Raw genomic sequence first — 16,078 nt, 5'->3', positions numbered from 1 at the left:
TGTGTGTAATTTTGTATGTTTTTAATGTTTGTATTGTGTATGTTTTTAATGTTTGTAAGGGCATGTCAAGTATGTGTACTTTTCTAACTCCTTTCTTTTAATTGTGATGTGAGCCCTGTTAGGGATGTTATGACCACCTGGCTCACGGTAGATCATAACAAGTAGGGAGACCACACAGGTAAACCATTTCATGTATTTATTAAAAATAAGGCCCTAAGGTACAAGGTAACTAAAGATAATAATGTGCAAAGTAACAAGAAACAACTAAGGGAAAAATGGTTGGCCGTTGTTGTCGCAGGCAGGGAGGGAGAGAGCGTGGCAGCCCTGGAACCCTCTCCTTAAATACCCTCCCAGGCAATCAGACCCAATCCTGTGCACCTGGATTGGACCTGACCTGAAAGGCAAAAATGAGGAAAGCACCAAGGCACCAGGGAAACAGCGCCTCCCCCACCACACAGGAGGAGGACAGCTATTCCCAATACAGAGATACATAACAGGGACGAGTGTTGCAAATTAGCATTCGCTATAATCGCTATGATACAGGCATCAGATAGCCATTTATGTCTGTCTGTGTTTTCTGTATCTGTCCCTTCCAAATAAACAAATGGAATGGAAATGGACTATTTAAATCTGGCTTCAGTGAGCGAAAAAAACAAACGAAAACAAATTCCCTGTCTGGCATGTTCATACTTGGCCAATAAAGTTTCTTCTATTCTATTCTATTCTATTCTATTCTATTCTCAGGTGTTATTATATTATATGCTGTAACAATGCACCTTTCAATAACCATGACTACCTCACACTGCTGCACCTTTCTATTCTATTCTATTCTATTCTATTCTATTCTATTCTATTCTATTCTATTCTATTCTATTCTATTCTATTCTCAGATGTTATGCTTGAATGGCAATAAAAGAATCTGAATCTGAAAACGTTGCTGCATGTAGATAAATCCATGGTTGGGTAAGGTCATTTTACTCTGTGTCATATCAAGAAAGTTTATCTTATCAAGTTAGTGCAGAACAACGTCAGAGAACAAAAACGCTGTCTGAGATTTTGGTCCCAGGTAGTTGCCGTAGCGCGTGACGTCACAGCAGAGGGACGCGCAGCGATGGTAAGTGAGCCAGCAGTTTTCTCTCCAGCTCAACTGTTTTCTTCCTTAAACTTTTAATACACACACATGTCTGCATTCATAATACCGTAGATGTTTTTAAATTGTGTTCACGTGTACTTTCAATTGCCTCCATGGTATTTTTACACATCAGTAACAGCAGAGCGACACGGATGTTATAAACCTACTAGCCGCGTTAGCTCTTCTGTAGCTACAGAAAAGGGCTTGAATATCTCATTTTTCTTTGTTTAAGGCAGATTTACGCTCTTCAGTGTAGTTTTTTTCCGTGGATGATGTTGATATTGGACTTATCTTCTTCACTTATCGTAAAGTGCTGGGATGATGTTCTTCGCTTTGACATCGTTTATAACTGCTCATTCAGATTCAATCACGTTGCAGGAAAATGTGTCAAAAACTATTATTTTGGTGATAAAAGTCTCAAACATTGTAGATGTCTTATCATTATTATTTATTATTATCTCAAATTATGGACAATTATTAAGCGTCATAAAACCCCTTTTTATCTGTTTGCGACATTGTGATCTTGGATCATGTTAATGTCATCAGGGAAGAAGAAAAGCCTTCTGTAAGCTTTAAATATCCACTGGGCTTACATCAAATACATCAAAACACAACAATAAAAAACAGTTTTCTGAACTTATCAATATGACTCTGTCCTTCACAGGATAAGTAAAATGGATCACTGCAAAAAATCTTAAGAAGAATATTTGTGTTATTTCTAGTTAAAATGTCTCATTTTAGCAAAAAAAAAATCTCATTACACTTAAAACAAGACTGATCACTGGAAAAAACAACAATTTTCACCTGTTTCAAGTAGATTTTAACTTGAAATAAGTAGAAAAATCTGCCAGTGGAACAAGATTTATTTGCTTGTAATGAGAAAATAAATCTTGTCCCACTGGCAGATTTTCCTACTTATTTCAACTGAAAATTTACTTGAAACAGGTGAAAATTGTCAAATAAGTTATTTTTCTGGTGATGACTCTAAATGTTGAAATAGCAGTAAAACCACATTCATTGATGAAATGACATAAGGGATGGAAAGGGGGGATGGCAGTTTTACAGGGGGGATGATTTTGACCGTTTTTATTTCAGGGGGGATGCCATCCCCCCTCAACTCCAGTACTGTATGTATGTATATATATATATATATATATATATATATATATATATATATAGATAGATAGATAGATAGATAGATAGATAGATAGATAGATAGATAGATAGATATTGTGTGTGTGTGTGTATGTATGTATATATATATATATATGGATATTACTGTCCCGTCCAACTGCAGGTGTTTGAGAAACATTTAGTTTTTAAACAGGGTTGAGCATCATAGGAACTACATTTAGTAACGACTGCTAGTATGTCAACACAAGAGGAGTCACTTGTATTCAAACATCAAAAGAAAACAAACCTTTCTCTGTAAATAAACACCTACTTTGACTCAGTTGTCTGTAACATACGGTATATCAAAGCCTGTATTGTTGACAACACTGTAGGGGAGTAGGTCATTTGCAGTTAAGGACAAAGCTTGGTAAAGATGCTGAAGGTTTTAATTGTTGATCTTCTTTCAACTCTGGCTGATGATGGGTGATGTGAGCGTGTGCATTTTTGATGTTCTCAAATTATTTCTTTCATTTTGCAAACCCTGAATATTAAGTGAGTCACATACAGCTACCCATACACTGTTAAAAATCCATCTTTTTCGTCACTGTTCAGTGTACCTTTTTCGTGGATGATGTTACTATTGGACTTATCTTTGGTTAAAAGTGTTCCAATGTAGAATTTCATGTGCTAACGGTAGATGCCAAGAAAACTTTACTGCTAACCGGAAGATAATTATTAATAATGTTTATTTTTCAGCCAAAATAAGCCACAATCCAACAGTTTCATGGACCAACTCTATCTGGGATTATGGTATTCGCTATGACATCGTTTATAGGTGCTCATTCATATTCAATCACGTCCAGAGTTGCAGGAAAATGTCTCAAAAACAATTCTTTTGGTGATAAAAGTCTTTTCCAAAACACTTCAAACATTGTAGATGTCTTCAGGTCTGGATTATCTCAAAGTATGGACAATTATTAAGCTCCATAAAAAAGCCTCTTTATCTGTTTGAGACATTTTGATCTTGGATTTTAGTCATGCCATCAGGGAAGAAGAAAAGCCTGCTCATTCACAAAATAAAGGTTAAATTAATATATATATGAATATTATATATATAATCAAATCAGGGCTCTAAATAAACTTTTTTGATCACCAGCCAATGTGGCTGGTAAATTTCTGAAGTTACCAGCCAATCAGAATTTCCACTAGCTAAATTTTTTCCTGTGCAAAAAAGACAGATTATCAGAGCCAATGAATTAATTTGATCATTTTATTTACAAAAGCTTTAAATTAATCTTACAGTGAAGTAGGGAATGTATATCCAATTAAAATAATTACAATAAAATGAAGCTTAACTCCATACAAAATTATCCTAACATTTCAATACTCATGAACCCTTGCATACTATCCAGGGATCTAATTTTACCAATTTTTCTGTGCATAAAAACAAAAATAAACATTAACACTTTTCTTTTTAGCTAGAAAATTTGAAGATTTATTTTAATGTGACCATTAATATACAATAATGGAAATGTTTTACAACTTTCTAAACGTGTTTTAGTGCAGATAATGCACAAAATTACACGCAAAATGATGTACAGAGAGATTATGATTTTGATTTGATAATTATGAGGGGGATACTGTATGTAAAGGTTAAACATCATCAGAGCTCTCTGAACTGACTTCAGACTGACTCAGCCCCCTTCTAAAGCAGTTGCATTTTTCCCTTTTCTCACAAAGTGTGGCCGACGTGTGCGCACACTTTCACGCTGCCAGGTGATAAACATGGTTGAGCATCATAAGACATAGTACTATCTAGGGCTGGGCGATATGGACCAAAAGTCATATCTCGATATTTTCTAGCTAAATGGCGATACTCGATATATATCTCGATATTTTTTCTGTGCCTTAATTGGGGTTTCCCCCAAAGCATTATAGCATAGCATCTCTGTTAGCTTCATTTTTTTCTGAGGCAAACCCTTAAAAAAACCTTCAGTTTTAATACAAAGCCTCGTGCCAAATGTCACACAGGTACCTTTGTTAACAGAGGTCTGCACAATATCAAAATGTATAAAACAAATGAAATAAAAATAAACTGCCTGCATATATAGAATAAAAATGCTTCTCGAATAAAATAAAACAAATATCCCTTTCCTGCATAACAATTAAATTAAAATACACTGTACAATTAATACAATGTAGACAGTAACAGACAGACTTTTCCACTGAGTTTGACAGTTGTGCAAATAACAAAACATTTGTGCAAATCTCAAATAAAACATTCAAGTCAATTTGTCACAAAATAAGCTATATCAAAAACATTTAAAAAAAACATCCTTAAAAATTTTTTTTTTTTTTTTTTTTTTTTTTTTTTTTTTAGAAATCGATATAAACGATATTGTCCTGTACCATATCGCGTTTGAAAATATATCGATATATATTAAAATCTCGATATGTCGCCCAGCCCTAGTACTATCCAAGTCAGTGTAACTAAATTTAGTAACGACTTCAAGTATGTCAACACAAGATGAGTCAAACATAGAATAAAACAAACCTTTCTCTGTAAATAAACAACACCTACTTTGACTCAGTTGTCTGTAACATACAGTATATTGAAAGCCTTTATTGATGACAACACTGTAGGGGAGTAGGTCGTTTGCAGTTAAGGACGGAGCTGAGTAAAGTGTTGGTTAAGATGCTGACGGTTTTAATTGTTAAACTTCTTTCAACTCTGGCTGATGATGGGTGATGTGAGCGTGTGCATTTGTGGTGGTCTCAAAATATGTATTTCTGTCAATTTGCAAACCCGACTCTCCTTGGCAATATGACCTTTTATCTGTTGCTCCCGACATGGTTGGATGAAATGGGAAGCTACTCGCCTCATTAGTTAAATATCAAGCTGCCAGCTGATACATACTAATCACTGCAGCACTTTTGTAGAGGAGACACTTGCATATTCGCTTACTTAGATTCAAGTGATGACTTTCTTTTGGCCAAGTAGTAGTGCATCGTTACATACTGGGTGTATTAAAGTCTGATATTTTTCCAGGGTCAAAGTCAGAGTGGAGGTCACGGTCCAGGAGGTGGAAAGAAGGATGACAAGGTGAGAATGTAATTGTAGATTAGTTTATTTTTTTCTTCTTTTTCTTGTTTTACAAGTTTTATGTATATTTTTTCTATATCAAAAACATTTACATTAATGTCAACCCCTCACCTCATCCAGGTGGCATCCTCAGTCACCCACACAACCAAACACACAATACAAGTAACAAACACTCACACACAGAAAGGAAAAGAAATATACTCAAACAAAAACGGATAGATTCGTAAAAAAAGACCCAAACCAGTTTGCCTCGACCAACGCGATCATAACACCAGCACTCTGGATCATCGGCATGAGAGGGAGGAAAACAATGGGGGTCAGGCAATTTTGGCAGGGTCTTAATAAGACTTATGTGACCAAGTTTTGTCATATTTATCCTCCAAACAATATACCGTATACCTGATTTTCTCATTCTAATCCCAGCATCACTTCTGTAATAAAGTGAACATAAGCAGGGGGGGTCTTTCCCTTCCAGTTAGGCAATAACAAATTACAGGGATGCAGCGATGCATAACAATTGCAATGTTGTGGAGGCGGGACGATTCCAGTTCGTTGCTAACTACACTTACGACAGCTGTTAAAGGCTGGGGCTGTAGCGGGTTTCTGTTTTGTTCTTAGGTCAATCAAAAGAAACACGACACAAGTGTCTTTTACAACTCTTTGCTATATTTGTTTTCAGGAAAAATCTTTCGAGGATTTATTTATATAAACACAGTGGATTCTTATTTTCCCATCATCAGAACAAATTCCTATGTGTTTTACACAAATGGCTAATAAAGTAATTAGAATCTTTTTTTTCTGATATTCATCATACTGATTTTTTTTTTATTATTGTTTTTATTGAAGGATAAGAAAAAGAAGTATGAGCCTCCCATTCCTACAAGAGTTGGCAAGAAAAAGAAGAAGACCAAGGGACCTGATGCAGCAAGCAAACTGCCACTGGGTAAAGAGAGAAGAGCCAAAAGCCCCTTTCACACAGAGATTCCGCAATATTGGTGTAAAGAAGTCCTGCCAATACGCCGCCTTTGTTGGTTCACACAGAACCATACAACGCCGGCATAACGCCGCTCCCGTCTGTAAATTCACACAGCATGCCGGCGTTCCGCAATCAGAGGCGTGACGACAGCGTCAGCGTCTAGTGGCATGCCGGCATGCCGGCTGTGTCATTCACACAGACCCCGTTTCGTCTCTGTGACGGCTCTGTGACTACCTCCGCTGCCGGCTTATTGGTGGGGCCACTTGGCCCCCCCATTCCGCCTCCGTGACTTTCACACAGAACAGCGAGGCGGCTTAAAGGCGCAACGTTCCCGCCTCGAACTGGCTGTGTGAAAGGGGCTAGAGACTGTTGAGAAGCATTTTACTCGTCTGGCACCTGGTTTTCTCTTCACAAACTCCTTCAAGTTTTGCATCACATATTTAATTAATCTGACTTTGTCTTTTTGTATTACGGCAAAGTGTCAAAGTATTTGATGGAGCGCAGTGTAAATTAAAGTAACGCAGACTAATATACATTTTTAGGAGAAGATGCATGATACTCGCAATTTATGATGAAGTGAAGGCGGTAAAGTCTACGAATCAAATTATTAGACTTGAACTGATGTTATCTATTCTAATGTATGGTTTTAAAATGTGATATCTGTCCAACTTTCAGTCACGCCTCACACTCAGTGCCGCCTGAAGCTGCTGAAGCAGGAACGGATAAAAGATTACCTGCTGATGGAGGAGGAGTTCATCAGGAACCAGGAGCAGATGAAGCCCCTAGAAGAGAAACAGGAGGTCAGCCTTTATACCACAAATCTCCCACTTTCTATTATAAGTGTATAATATTATTGTGTGATAATTGATTGTAAAAATGATAATATAATCATATTGTTTGTTTTTACAGGAGGAGAGATCAAAGGTGGATGACCTGCGGGGAACCCCCATGTCTGTGGGCACTCTGGAAGAGATTATAGATGACAACCATGCCATCGTCTCCACCTCGGTGGGATCCGAGCACTACGTCAGCATCCTGTCCTTTGTTGACAAAGATCTGCTGGAGCCGGGCTGTTCTGTCCTGCTCAATCACAAGGTAAGATCTGGTGACATGTTCTAATTCAATTCAGATTACTTTATTAATCCCCAAAGGGAAATTAACTAAAAGAATTAGTTTCACAATAGTGAACCAAGGCAGTATTTTTTTTTTTTTAGCAAAGGTGAGCGACTCCAACGCGGCTCTCGAAAACGTAACCCACTTCTCTTGACTGATGTAAAAACGGCTTCATGCTGTGTCGTATCTGCTGCAGGTTCACGCTGTGATTGGGGTGCTGATGGACGACACCGACCCCCTGGTGACGGTGATGAAGGTAGAAAAGGCCCCACAAGAGACGTACGCTGATATAGGAGGCCTGGACAATCAAATCCAAGAGATTAAGGTGGAGTTTGTCACTCTGGTCATGTTAAATAAACAGCCCGGCCTGAGTAGTTTTTTCTCTCACAGCCGCTGCATCCGTCAGTGAGAGTGATGTTGCAAGTGTTGTGATTTTTCTTTCCTCTTTGAGGATGACTGTGGAGTTTTCTGTTGTTTTTAATAGGAGTCTGTGGAGCTGCCTCTCACACACCCAGAATACTATGAAGAGATGGGCATTAAACCACCCAAAGGTGTCATCTTATATGGACCACCTGGCACAGGTAGATTCCTTAAACTTCTCTCACAGAACAAGCAACACCAGAGATGGATTTTTTAAGGTTTCCAGTTAAAGTGTGAGCAGCTATACCCCAAGTTTAACCAACAGTGTTAAAAAGGTTTAGAGATGTTTCAATACCACTGCTTCCCTTTGGGATACAGATTCTGTTACCTGGGCTCTGAATTTTGGTCGATACCGATCAGTTATCAGTCCAGATGTCACTAATAAAGCTGTTTGCCAGAACTTCTTGTAACTCAGTCACAGTCTTGTGTGCTACTAGCCAAAATTGTGATAGATTAAAAGCAGAGGACAACATTTCAGTGTGTTTCCATGTATACTGACAATAAAAAGATTATTATTAGTTTAGGGAGAGCCGTTTCAGAGACGTCTAATGAGGATTTCAGCATAAACTAACACCATGTTGCCGACGTAATGCTAACACTAAACACCAAGCACAGTCCAGAATCAGAATCAGAAAAAGCTTTATTGCCAGGTCAGACATAAATCAGACAAGAGAACTTACACCGATGGCACCATTAATACGGACGCCATTTTTAGAGAAAGGATGACACTGGGATGGGGGTGAGGAGGGGAAAAAAAGGCATCTTCACACTGTGTATTAATACCTAGTGTCAAGGTGCAAAAAAACACCTCAGCACAGAAAAGCAACATACACACAACAAAACAACATCATGCTTATGGGTATATGATATGGGCAGGTCGTGGGGGGGGTGACCCGGCACAGGTCATCCAGGTGAGGGCCGCGGCCATTGCACTTGGCGCTCAAACCCGGAGTCTGTGAGGGAGGGGCTGGTAAGAGGGGGGCCGATGGAAGGCGTTGACATTAATTGGGGGAATTGTCCAACATCTCATGTCCCACCGCTTCTCTGCCCCAACTCAACTCAATTCAACTTTATTTATAAAGCACTTAAAAACAACCGCAGCTGAAACAAGGTGCTGTACACAAATAAATGAAACGACACAGGAACGCTGCCTCCTTTGGATTCTGTTTTGTGAGAATTAGAGGTCATCAAATGTAGCATAGATGTAAATACTCCTATGTCCCGATACCACTATTGTTGGCAGGATCACTGAGTTTTTTCCGATTCTGATATAATAATTGGAACATAGATGCTTATCATAGATGTTATCACACTACTTTGACGTTTCTACTTCAACCAGCTCAGTTATTCGTTCCTTGTTTTCAGACTTTACCATTAATATGCAGTAATGAGACAAAGTGATGACGTTAGTTGTTGTCTCAAATACACACACATTCTTTCAAAGCTTGTAAAGAAAATTCCACCCATCAGCTGAGGTCGCAGAGTGATTTAACTATAATGAAAATGTAATCTGTCATAGTAAAATCTACCTTGGACAGTCTCATTAAGATGGACAAATGGACATCAGGCGGCCAGGAATAGCATCAACGTTCCAGGAATATTCTTTGGTCCGACATTAATCAATGTTCACTCCTGTATTTTAAAGTGTAAATGGAAAAAAAAATAAATTAAGAAGCATCATCTAAACCTGTCTGTTACGAATGTCCCAGGTAAGACGCTGCTCGCCAAAGCCGTCGCCAACCAGACCTCGGCCACGTTCCTGCGCGTGGTGGGATCAGAGCTGATCCAGAAGTATCTCGGAGACGGGCCCAAGCTGGTGCGAGAGCTGTTCCGGGTGGCGGAGGAGCACGCCCCCTCCATCGTCTTCATCGATGAGATCGACGCCATTGGCACCAAGAGGTACACGGAGCTTTTCTCATTCATTCGGTGTACTACTCAGATGATCCAGAAAGATGCGGGCAAAAATCCTTGATTATGCGATGAAATATGCAGGGTTTTTGTATGATTTTATGCGGTGAAATTGCGGGGAAAAATGCGAAAAGTTGCCGAATATGCTGGAAATGTAATAGTGTTCTAACTGGGCTACTACTGAATAGAAGAGATTCCTATGATAAACAAGCATGCTAGAAACAAGCTGCATCACAGACGGTGCAAATTTTAGTTTTTTTTTATTGTCTCAACTTAAGCATGGCTTAAACATTCCTGAGTCACAAAATTGTAAAATTAAATAATTGCTTCCTGCTTTATAAAAGTGAGGTAGAACAGAATCTGTTATGCTACAATACTATAGTAGTATTTCTCTTGAAGCTGGTGAAATCCTGGAATGACTCCGCCATTGATTACTTTTTCATTCAGGAATTTCCTCATTGTAGGACGGTCGCTCTTAGAGAGGGGAATATTGACATCAGTGCAGGTGACGACCCAGGTCTCACAAATCTACAAACAAAAAATATATATTTTTTACAAATGATTTAACTGTATTTTACCTTATTTATTCTCTCTCTCACTCACACCCTCACACACACGCAGCTAATGTTATTCAGTTAAACACAATTCAGTATTAGGACATCTATTGTAAAAGCATTTATTTTAATTGGGCTATTTTCAAACACACACACATATGTTAAATCACTTTGTCCATTAAGTTACACACAATTCAGTATTAATTGACATCCACACGTTCATGCAAGACGCCACAGTGTTGTTTTATTTACCTGACTGTGAATGCGCAAGCTGGTGACGTTGCGCGTCGCAGCATCATTTCACTTTTTCTCCCCAACTTTATGCGGAAAATATGCGGGGATTGTGAAATCAAGCGAGCCCCGCACAATCAAGCGCCATTTGCTTGATTATGCGGGAAATTGTGCGATCGCATAATTGTGTTTTTCTGGAGGGTCTTACTACTTGTGTATATTTAGTCATGGTTCATGTGTTTAAAGAGTAATTGAATTGATTCCTCCGGTACAGTGGAAGGACCGTTTAAAGCTTTAAGTTTCTTATGCATTGCACGATTCTTGGCCGTCTCAGACTAAATATGGCTGTGGTGAAAGAAATCATGGAAATATCTTTTATCATATGTGCAAACCAGCCATCCCAGTGTCCCCCAATGTGAGCTGCTCCACGACTGCTGTAACTCTGGTAACCATCTACTGAGTTTATAGCATTTTTTTGTGAGAGCTACAACAGAGCGACTTGTTGTCACACGTTTTTGTTGTTTACTGCGTCGATGCTGATGATGCAATCCTGCATGCAACGTACGACTCAAGAGGGCGTCATCGTACAGACATTGTTGACTTATTACAGTAAATTAAGCAGATCCAAGTCATGCAGCGTGAAACCTGTGTGTAGGAACCTTTAGTTCTTCTAATTGACGTTTTTGTCAGTTAGTGTGTTGATTATTTGTTTTTGTTTTTTAGGTTCCTTTGTTTTAAAACACTTTAGGGTCTTCTGACATAACGATAGAAGGTGCTGCAGAATGCAGAACAAATTCTTTTTAGCTTGGCCTCTCCAAGTCAGAAAAACAGTTATGAGCGCATCTCTTCATCAACAACGTAACACAAAACTAGTTAACAAAATTTAAGAAACCTGCTGGAATGACGGAGAAGATGAATGAATGAATGAATGAATGAATGAATGAATCTTTTATTTCGGCTTGTACACACTTTTTTACAAAACAAGATGAAAAGGTAAAATAAACATTTCTTTTGCCGAAAAGGTGTAGCTGAAGCTGTAGATTATAGTGCCCTTTTTATCTTATCAGCTTATATATGAGACATTAGCTTTTACTCCGTGGAAACAAACAATACATAAAGAATACAAAAATAAGTAAGACAAAATATAAAATTGACGTTTCACATTCTGGAATGTTTTTGATAATATACTTTATAATTATAGTGTTTTATATTTATTTACAGTATTTTCTTTAAACATTTCCTTAAACTTGAAGATAAGATAAGATAATCCTTTAATAGTCCCACAGAGGGGAAATTTGCAGTTTACAGCAGCAAAGGGGATAGTGCAAAAACAAGAGGCATCAATAGAAAAATAGTATTAACACAGTAATAATAACACACTATAAACAGTAAACTGGTGTATACAAATAATAATAAGAAGAAGAAAAATAAATAATAAGAAATACTGGTATGGCGGATATTTACAGAACTTCATAGAACTGCACATTTTTAGGTTGTTATTACAACTATTCCAAATTTCTCTAGCCTTAATTGATGTACATCTCTTTTTAATATTAGTTCTTGTTGTCGTCATCTCAAACGTGAGTTTCCCCCTCAGGTCATAGCGGGTTTCTTTTATTTGGAACAGGTCCTGAATGTAGTTTGGGCTTTAAAGGCAAATAGAACCGTTTTCTGCTCGGCTATATCATCCCCGATGATGCTGCCCAATGACTTCCTGTGTGTGCGGCGCAGGTACGACTCCAACTCCGGCGGTGAGAGGGAGATCCAGAGGACCATGCTGGAGCTGCTCAACCAGCTGGACGGCTTTGACTCGCGGGGAGACGTCAAAGTGATCATGGCCACCAATCGGATAGAAACCCTGGATCCAGCGCTCATCAGACCCGGTCAGTCGGTGCTGTCGGACCCCCCCCCCCCCCCCTCTCTCCGAGTCTGCACACGAACCTACAACACTGTAAATCTGTCTGGCACTCAGGGAATAGATGCATTCTGCTGAGTCATTGCAGGCGGTGGAAATTGAAATGTCAGGTGTTTTTTTTTTTTGTGTGTGTGTGTCTTTTCCTGCTTTTAAAAGTGAATATTTATGTTCTTGTTCGTTTCAGTCGCTGCTCTTTAAAAGAAAGACCCAAGCTGAAGGTTTATGGCGGACATTAACTTCACTTGGCACTTTGAAATTCTTTCTCTTCTTCCAGTATTTTTCATAAGAGGATTAAAATGTCCCTTTTGTTATTAAAACAAAGCAGTTCTTCACTTTAAAAAAAACTCTGCATGAACAGTGTTTCACCTGCAACAAATGTATCATCACCTTCTGAGTTCACACACTTTAAGTTGAAGTGTTGGCAGACGCCGGAAAAATGTTTCCTTAAATAATGTTGGACAACATGTGTTGGTTTTAACACGTTTGTCAAATGACTCACTGCTGTTAGTCTGCTGATGGGAGGCAATCAGCTTTTCTCTCTCATGCTCCTCTTCAGGGAGAATCGACAGGAAGATTGAATTCCCTCTGCCAGATGAGAAGACCAAACGCAGGATCTTCCAGATCCACACCAGCCGTATGACCGTGGCTGACGACGTCACGCTGGACGACCTTATTCTGGCTAAGGATGACTTATCAGGAGCAGATATCAAGGCAAGAGACAATCTGTTCATTCTCTCTGTTTTATTTCCCTCCTAATTCCCCCACGTATCATCGAGCCTGCCACATTTTTGTCTCATTGGTAGGTCCAAAGCCTACAAGTTACTTTGTGGAGCACAACAACGACTTTTTCCACACCTTCACTTAAGAATTGAATGTATAAACAAAGAATAAATTTAAAGAGAAAGAAGAGATTTACTAAGTCTAACTTTCTCTGCACTTTTTTTTTTTTCTTAAAAAGTGTTAATTGATTTTGTTAAGTCTTGGATGTGGCTCAGCAGAATGAGATGAAAAAAACCGTCTGCAGGAAAACCCACCGGGGCTAATTTTCTAAATGATTTCCATGTCAGCTGATAATTAACTGGTAAAAGTTCTCGATTTAGAAATATCCGAGTCACTGCCTCGGCTCTGCTGCCCCCTAGTGGGACGAGTGGGAGGGACGGCTCATGTATGAGGCTGAAACGCTTCTGGGACGCGGTTGAGAAACGCTGCTGGAAGTGTTGCTGACTCAGACGCGTCATTAACACGAGTCATGACTGAACTGAAGCCAGCTCTAATCAATCCCAGCGGCGTGGAGCTTTCATACGGGAGGAACTTGAATAAGCTTCAACTTTATACAGTATTGGCTGTTTGTTTTTTTTAACTGTGATGTTTCTATTAATTCTTTAAATAAGCCGTTTTCACATTCCACTCGGTGTTAGTCACAGCTTTTTTCTCTTTTCTTAATGACTAGTTTGCACTGCGAAGCCGGGAGGTTAAACACACAAAACCGGGTTACAGAACAACACAAAGCAGACCTTTGTTCCTGCTGCTTTTGTTTCCCACAGCATTTAAATGAGCTACAGCAAAAGCGTTGTTGTTCTCCTTCTACAGAGCACAGCACATCCTTTTTATTAAAATCATTTATGGAAGGTAAAAACTGTGTTCCTCTCCTCTGACCCTCCAGGCCATCTGCACAGAAGCCGGCCTCATGGCGCTGCGAGAGCGTCGCATGAAAGTCACCAACGAAGACTTCAAGAAATCCAAGGAAAACGTCCTTTATAAGAAGCAGGAAGGCACACCGGAGGGGCTTTACCTCTAACCCTGAAACTTTCTCCACCCTCCTCTCCATCTGTTCGTGAGAGAGAGGGGAAACAGCAGCAGACTCGTCTCCCCACAGAGTTTTTGATATATTTTGTGCATGTGATGTCTGGCCTCTCCCACTCCCCTGTTGCCGTTATGTGTTAAGACAGTAAATAAAAACCACAAATATATCCACTCTTGTTGTGTTGGTCGTCACTTGTACCAGTTTGATTTGTTTGGGGCGCTTTATCTTTCCGCCCCATCTGGTGACATCTGCTTCCTGTTACATTTCTGCATGTTGAGTTCATCAGCACACTCTGTTTATGTCACAGACGTCCTTGTTTATACTGCGTGTACAGTTCATTTTTGCTGTATGGAAACACCAGAAACCCAAAGGCATGAATAAATGGACCCTACATTTCAAAGAAAAGTCCTCCATTAGTTAGTTTAATATTCTGTTTGACTCCTGAGACTGGGACAGGAGAGGTGCGCGTAATTAAAGCTCCCTGACTGTCGCTTTTTTACTCAGACGTTGCCTCCAGGAGCTGCATAATACCAATGCATTAATGCTTCCCTTCAAGTGTGGACAGAAAATAGTTAATTATAAGTATCTGCAGTGGTCGTTAGGGCTGCACGATTCTGGACAAAATGAGAATCACGATTTTTTTGCTTAGAATTGAGATCACGATTCTCTCACGATTTTTTTCCAATATAATATTTATTGCACTTATTACTTTAACTTTGCAACAGCTGAACAAAAATATAATAACAATAAACATCTCTTGTCTTCTTTACACAAACCTTTGAATAATTTAAACAATAATAACAATTTTGAACAATATTTGTTCCTCCCTGAGTTGAACACCCTTTCAGAAAGGGGACTTGTAACAGATCCTGTAGTTCTGAGGCAACAAATTATTCCTCTGGCTGGGATGAACCCCCCCATTGCCTTTTGCTGCTATTAAGAAGCTGCCGATACAAAAGGTAAACGTTACAAAAAATATGATGGTGCCTGATAAAAGACTGGCATCAACTTTGTAACAGCTGACATTGAACATAAAAACAATAAACATCAAGAAATTTTTTTTTTTTTTTTTTTTTTTTTTTTTAAATCGTCATATGGAAATGAGATTGCGTTCAAGCATGAATCGAGATCGCGATTTTTTAACGATTAATCGTGCAGCCCTAGTGGTCATGTGACATGATTTTTCTCTCCCGAGTTCAAAATCGGCCTAAAAGTTGAGTAAATCCAGTCGAGCTGCCCCTCGCTGACGTCTTGACACGTGGAGAGCGGCGGCGTTGATTTAATTCCTCCTGATGTGGAACCGTGTGGAACTCGGGACTCAGCAGAAAGTGGCCCCATGCAGCAGGCAACAAACCACTTTGCAGGGCCTCGAGTTAAGAGTGCCGCTGCTGCCGCTGCTGCTGCTGCACTGCAGCCCCCCTCCTCGCAAAAACAACCTCCCCATATTAAATCAGTCACGCATTTCAAATGCAGCACATTCAGCAAATGAAAACGAGAAACTTTAAATCACTCGTGGCACGTTGGGCCATGGGGCTCGGGAGGGCGACACGAAGATGGCTGTGCTCAGGAGACGTTTACCCCGTCAACTGCAGGGGGAAACTCTGGGACGGTTGCTTGTTCTTTTTAAGGGGTCAGTTTTTTGCTTTTCAAACCCTGCAGTCTGCAAATAAGCTCTTAGATAAGACTTTTTATGTTTTTTTTTTTTTATTCAAAAGACAGGTGGAGTGGATGTGGTCGAACCGTGACTAATTCAAAAAATGTGCAGGGAAACATAATCCCAGGGAAGTATTAAAAAGAGAAAATGTCTGC

General features: G+C 39.3%; 1 protein-coding gene across 1 annotated transcript; it reads left to right on the top strand.

Moving 5' to 3' along the window:
- The first annotated feature begins 1,062 nt into the window (after window positions 1-1,062).
- Window positions 1,063-14,440, top strand: psmc1b (proteasome 26S subunit, ATPase 1b). Its single transcript, XM_061746556.1, has 11 exons — window positions 1,063-1,114; window positions 5,295-5,348; window positions 6,195-6,291; window positions 7,000-7,124; window positions 7,234-7,419; window positions 7,634-7,762; window positions 7,922-8,018; window positions 9,567-9,756; window positions 12,282-12,433; window positions 13,022-13,176; window positions 14,129-14,440. The coding sequence occupies exons 1-11, from the start codon at window positions 1,112-1,114 to the stop codon at window positions 14,261-14,263; spliced, it is 1,323 nt and encodes a 440-aa protein (XP_061602540.1). The 5' UTR covers window positions 1,063-1,111; the 3' UTR covers window positions 14,264-14,440.
- Window positions 14,441-16,078: the final 1,638 nt, after the last annotated feature.

The sequence above is a fragment of the Cololabis saira genome, chromosome 18, assembly GCF_033807715.1.
Source record: "Cololabis saira isolate AMF1-May2022 chromosome 18, fColSai1.1, whole genome shotgun sequence".
NCBI lineage: Eukaryota > Metazoa > Chordata > Actinopteri > Beloniformes > Belonidae > Cololabis > Cololabis saira.
This window is presented reverse-complemented; position numbering and strand designations above follow the sequence as displayed.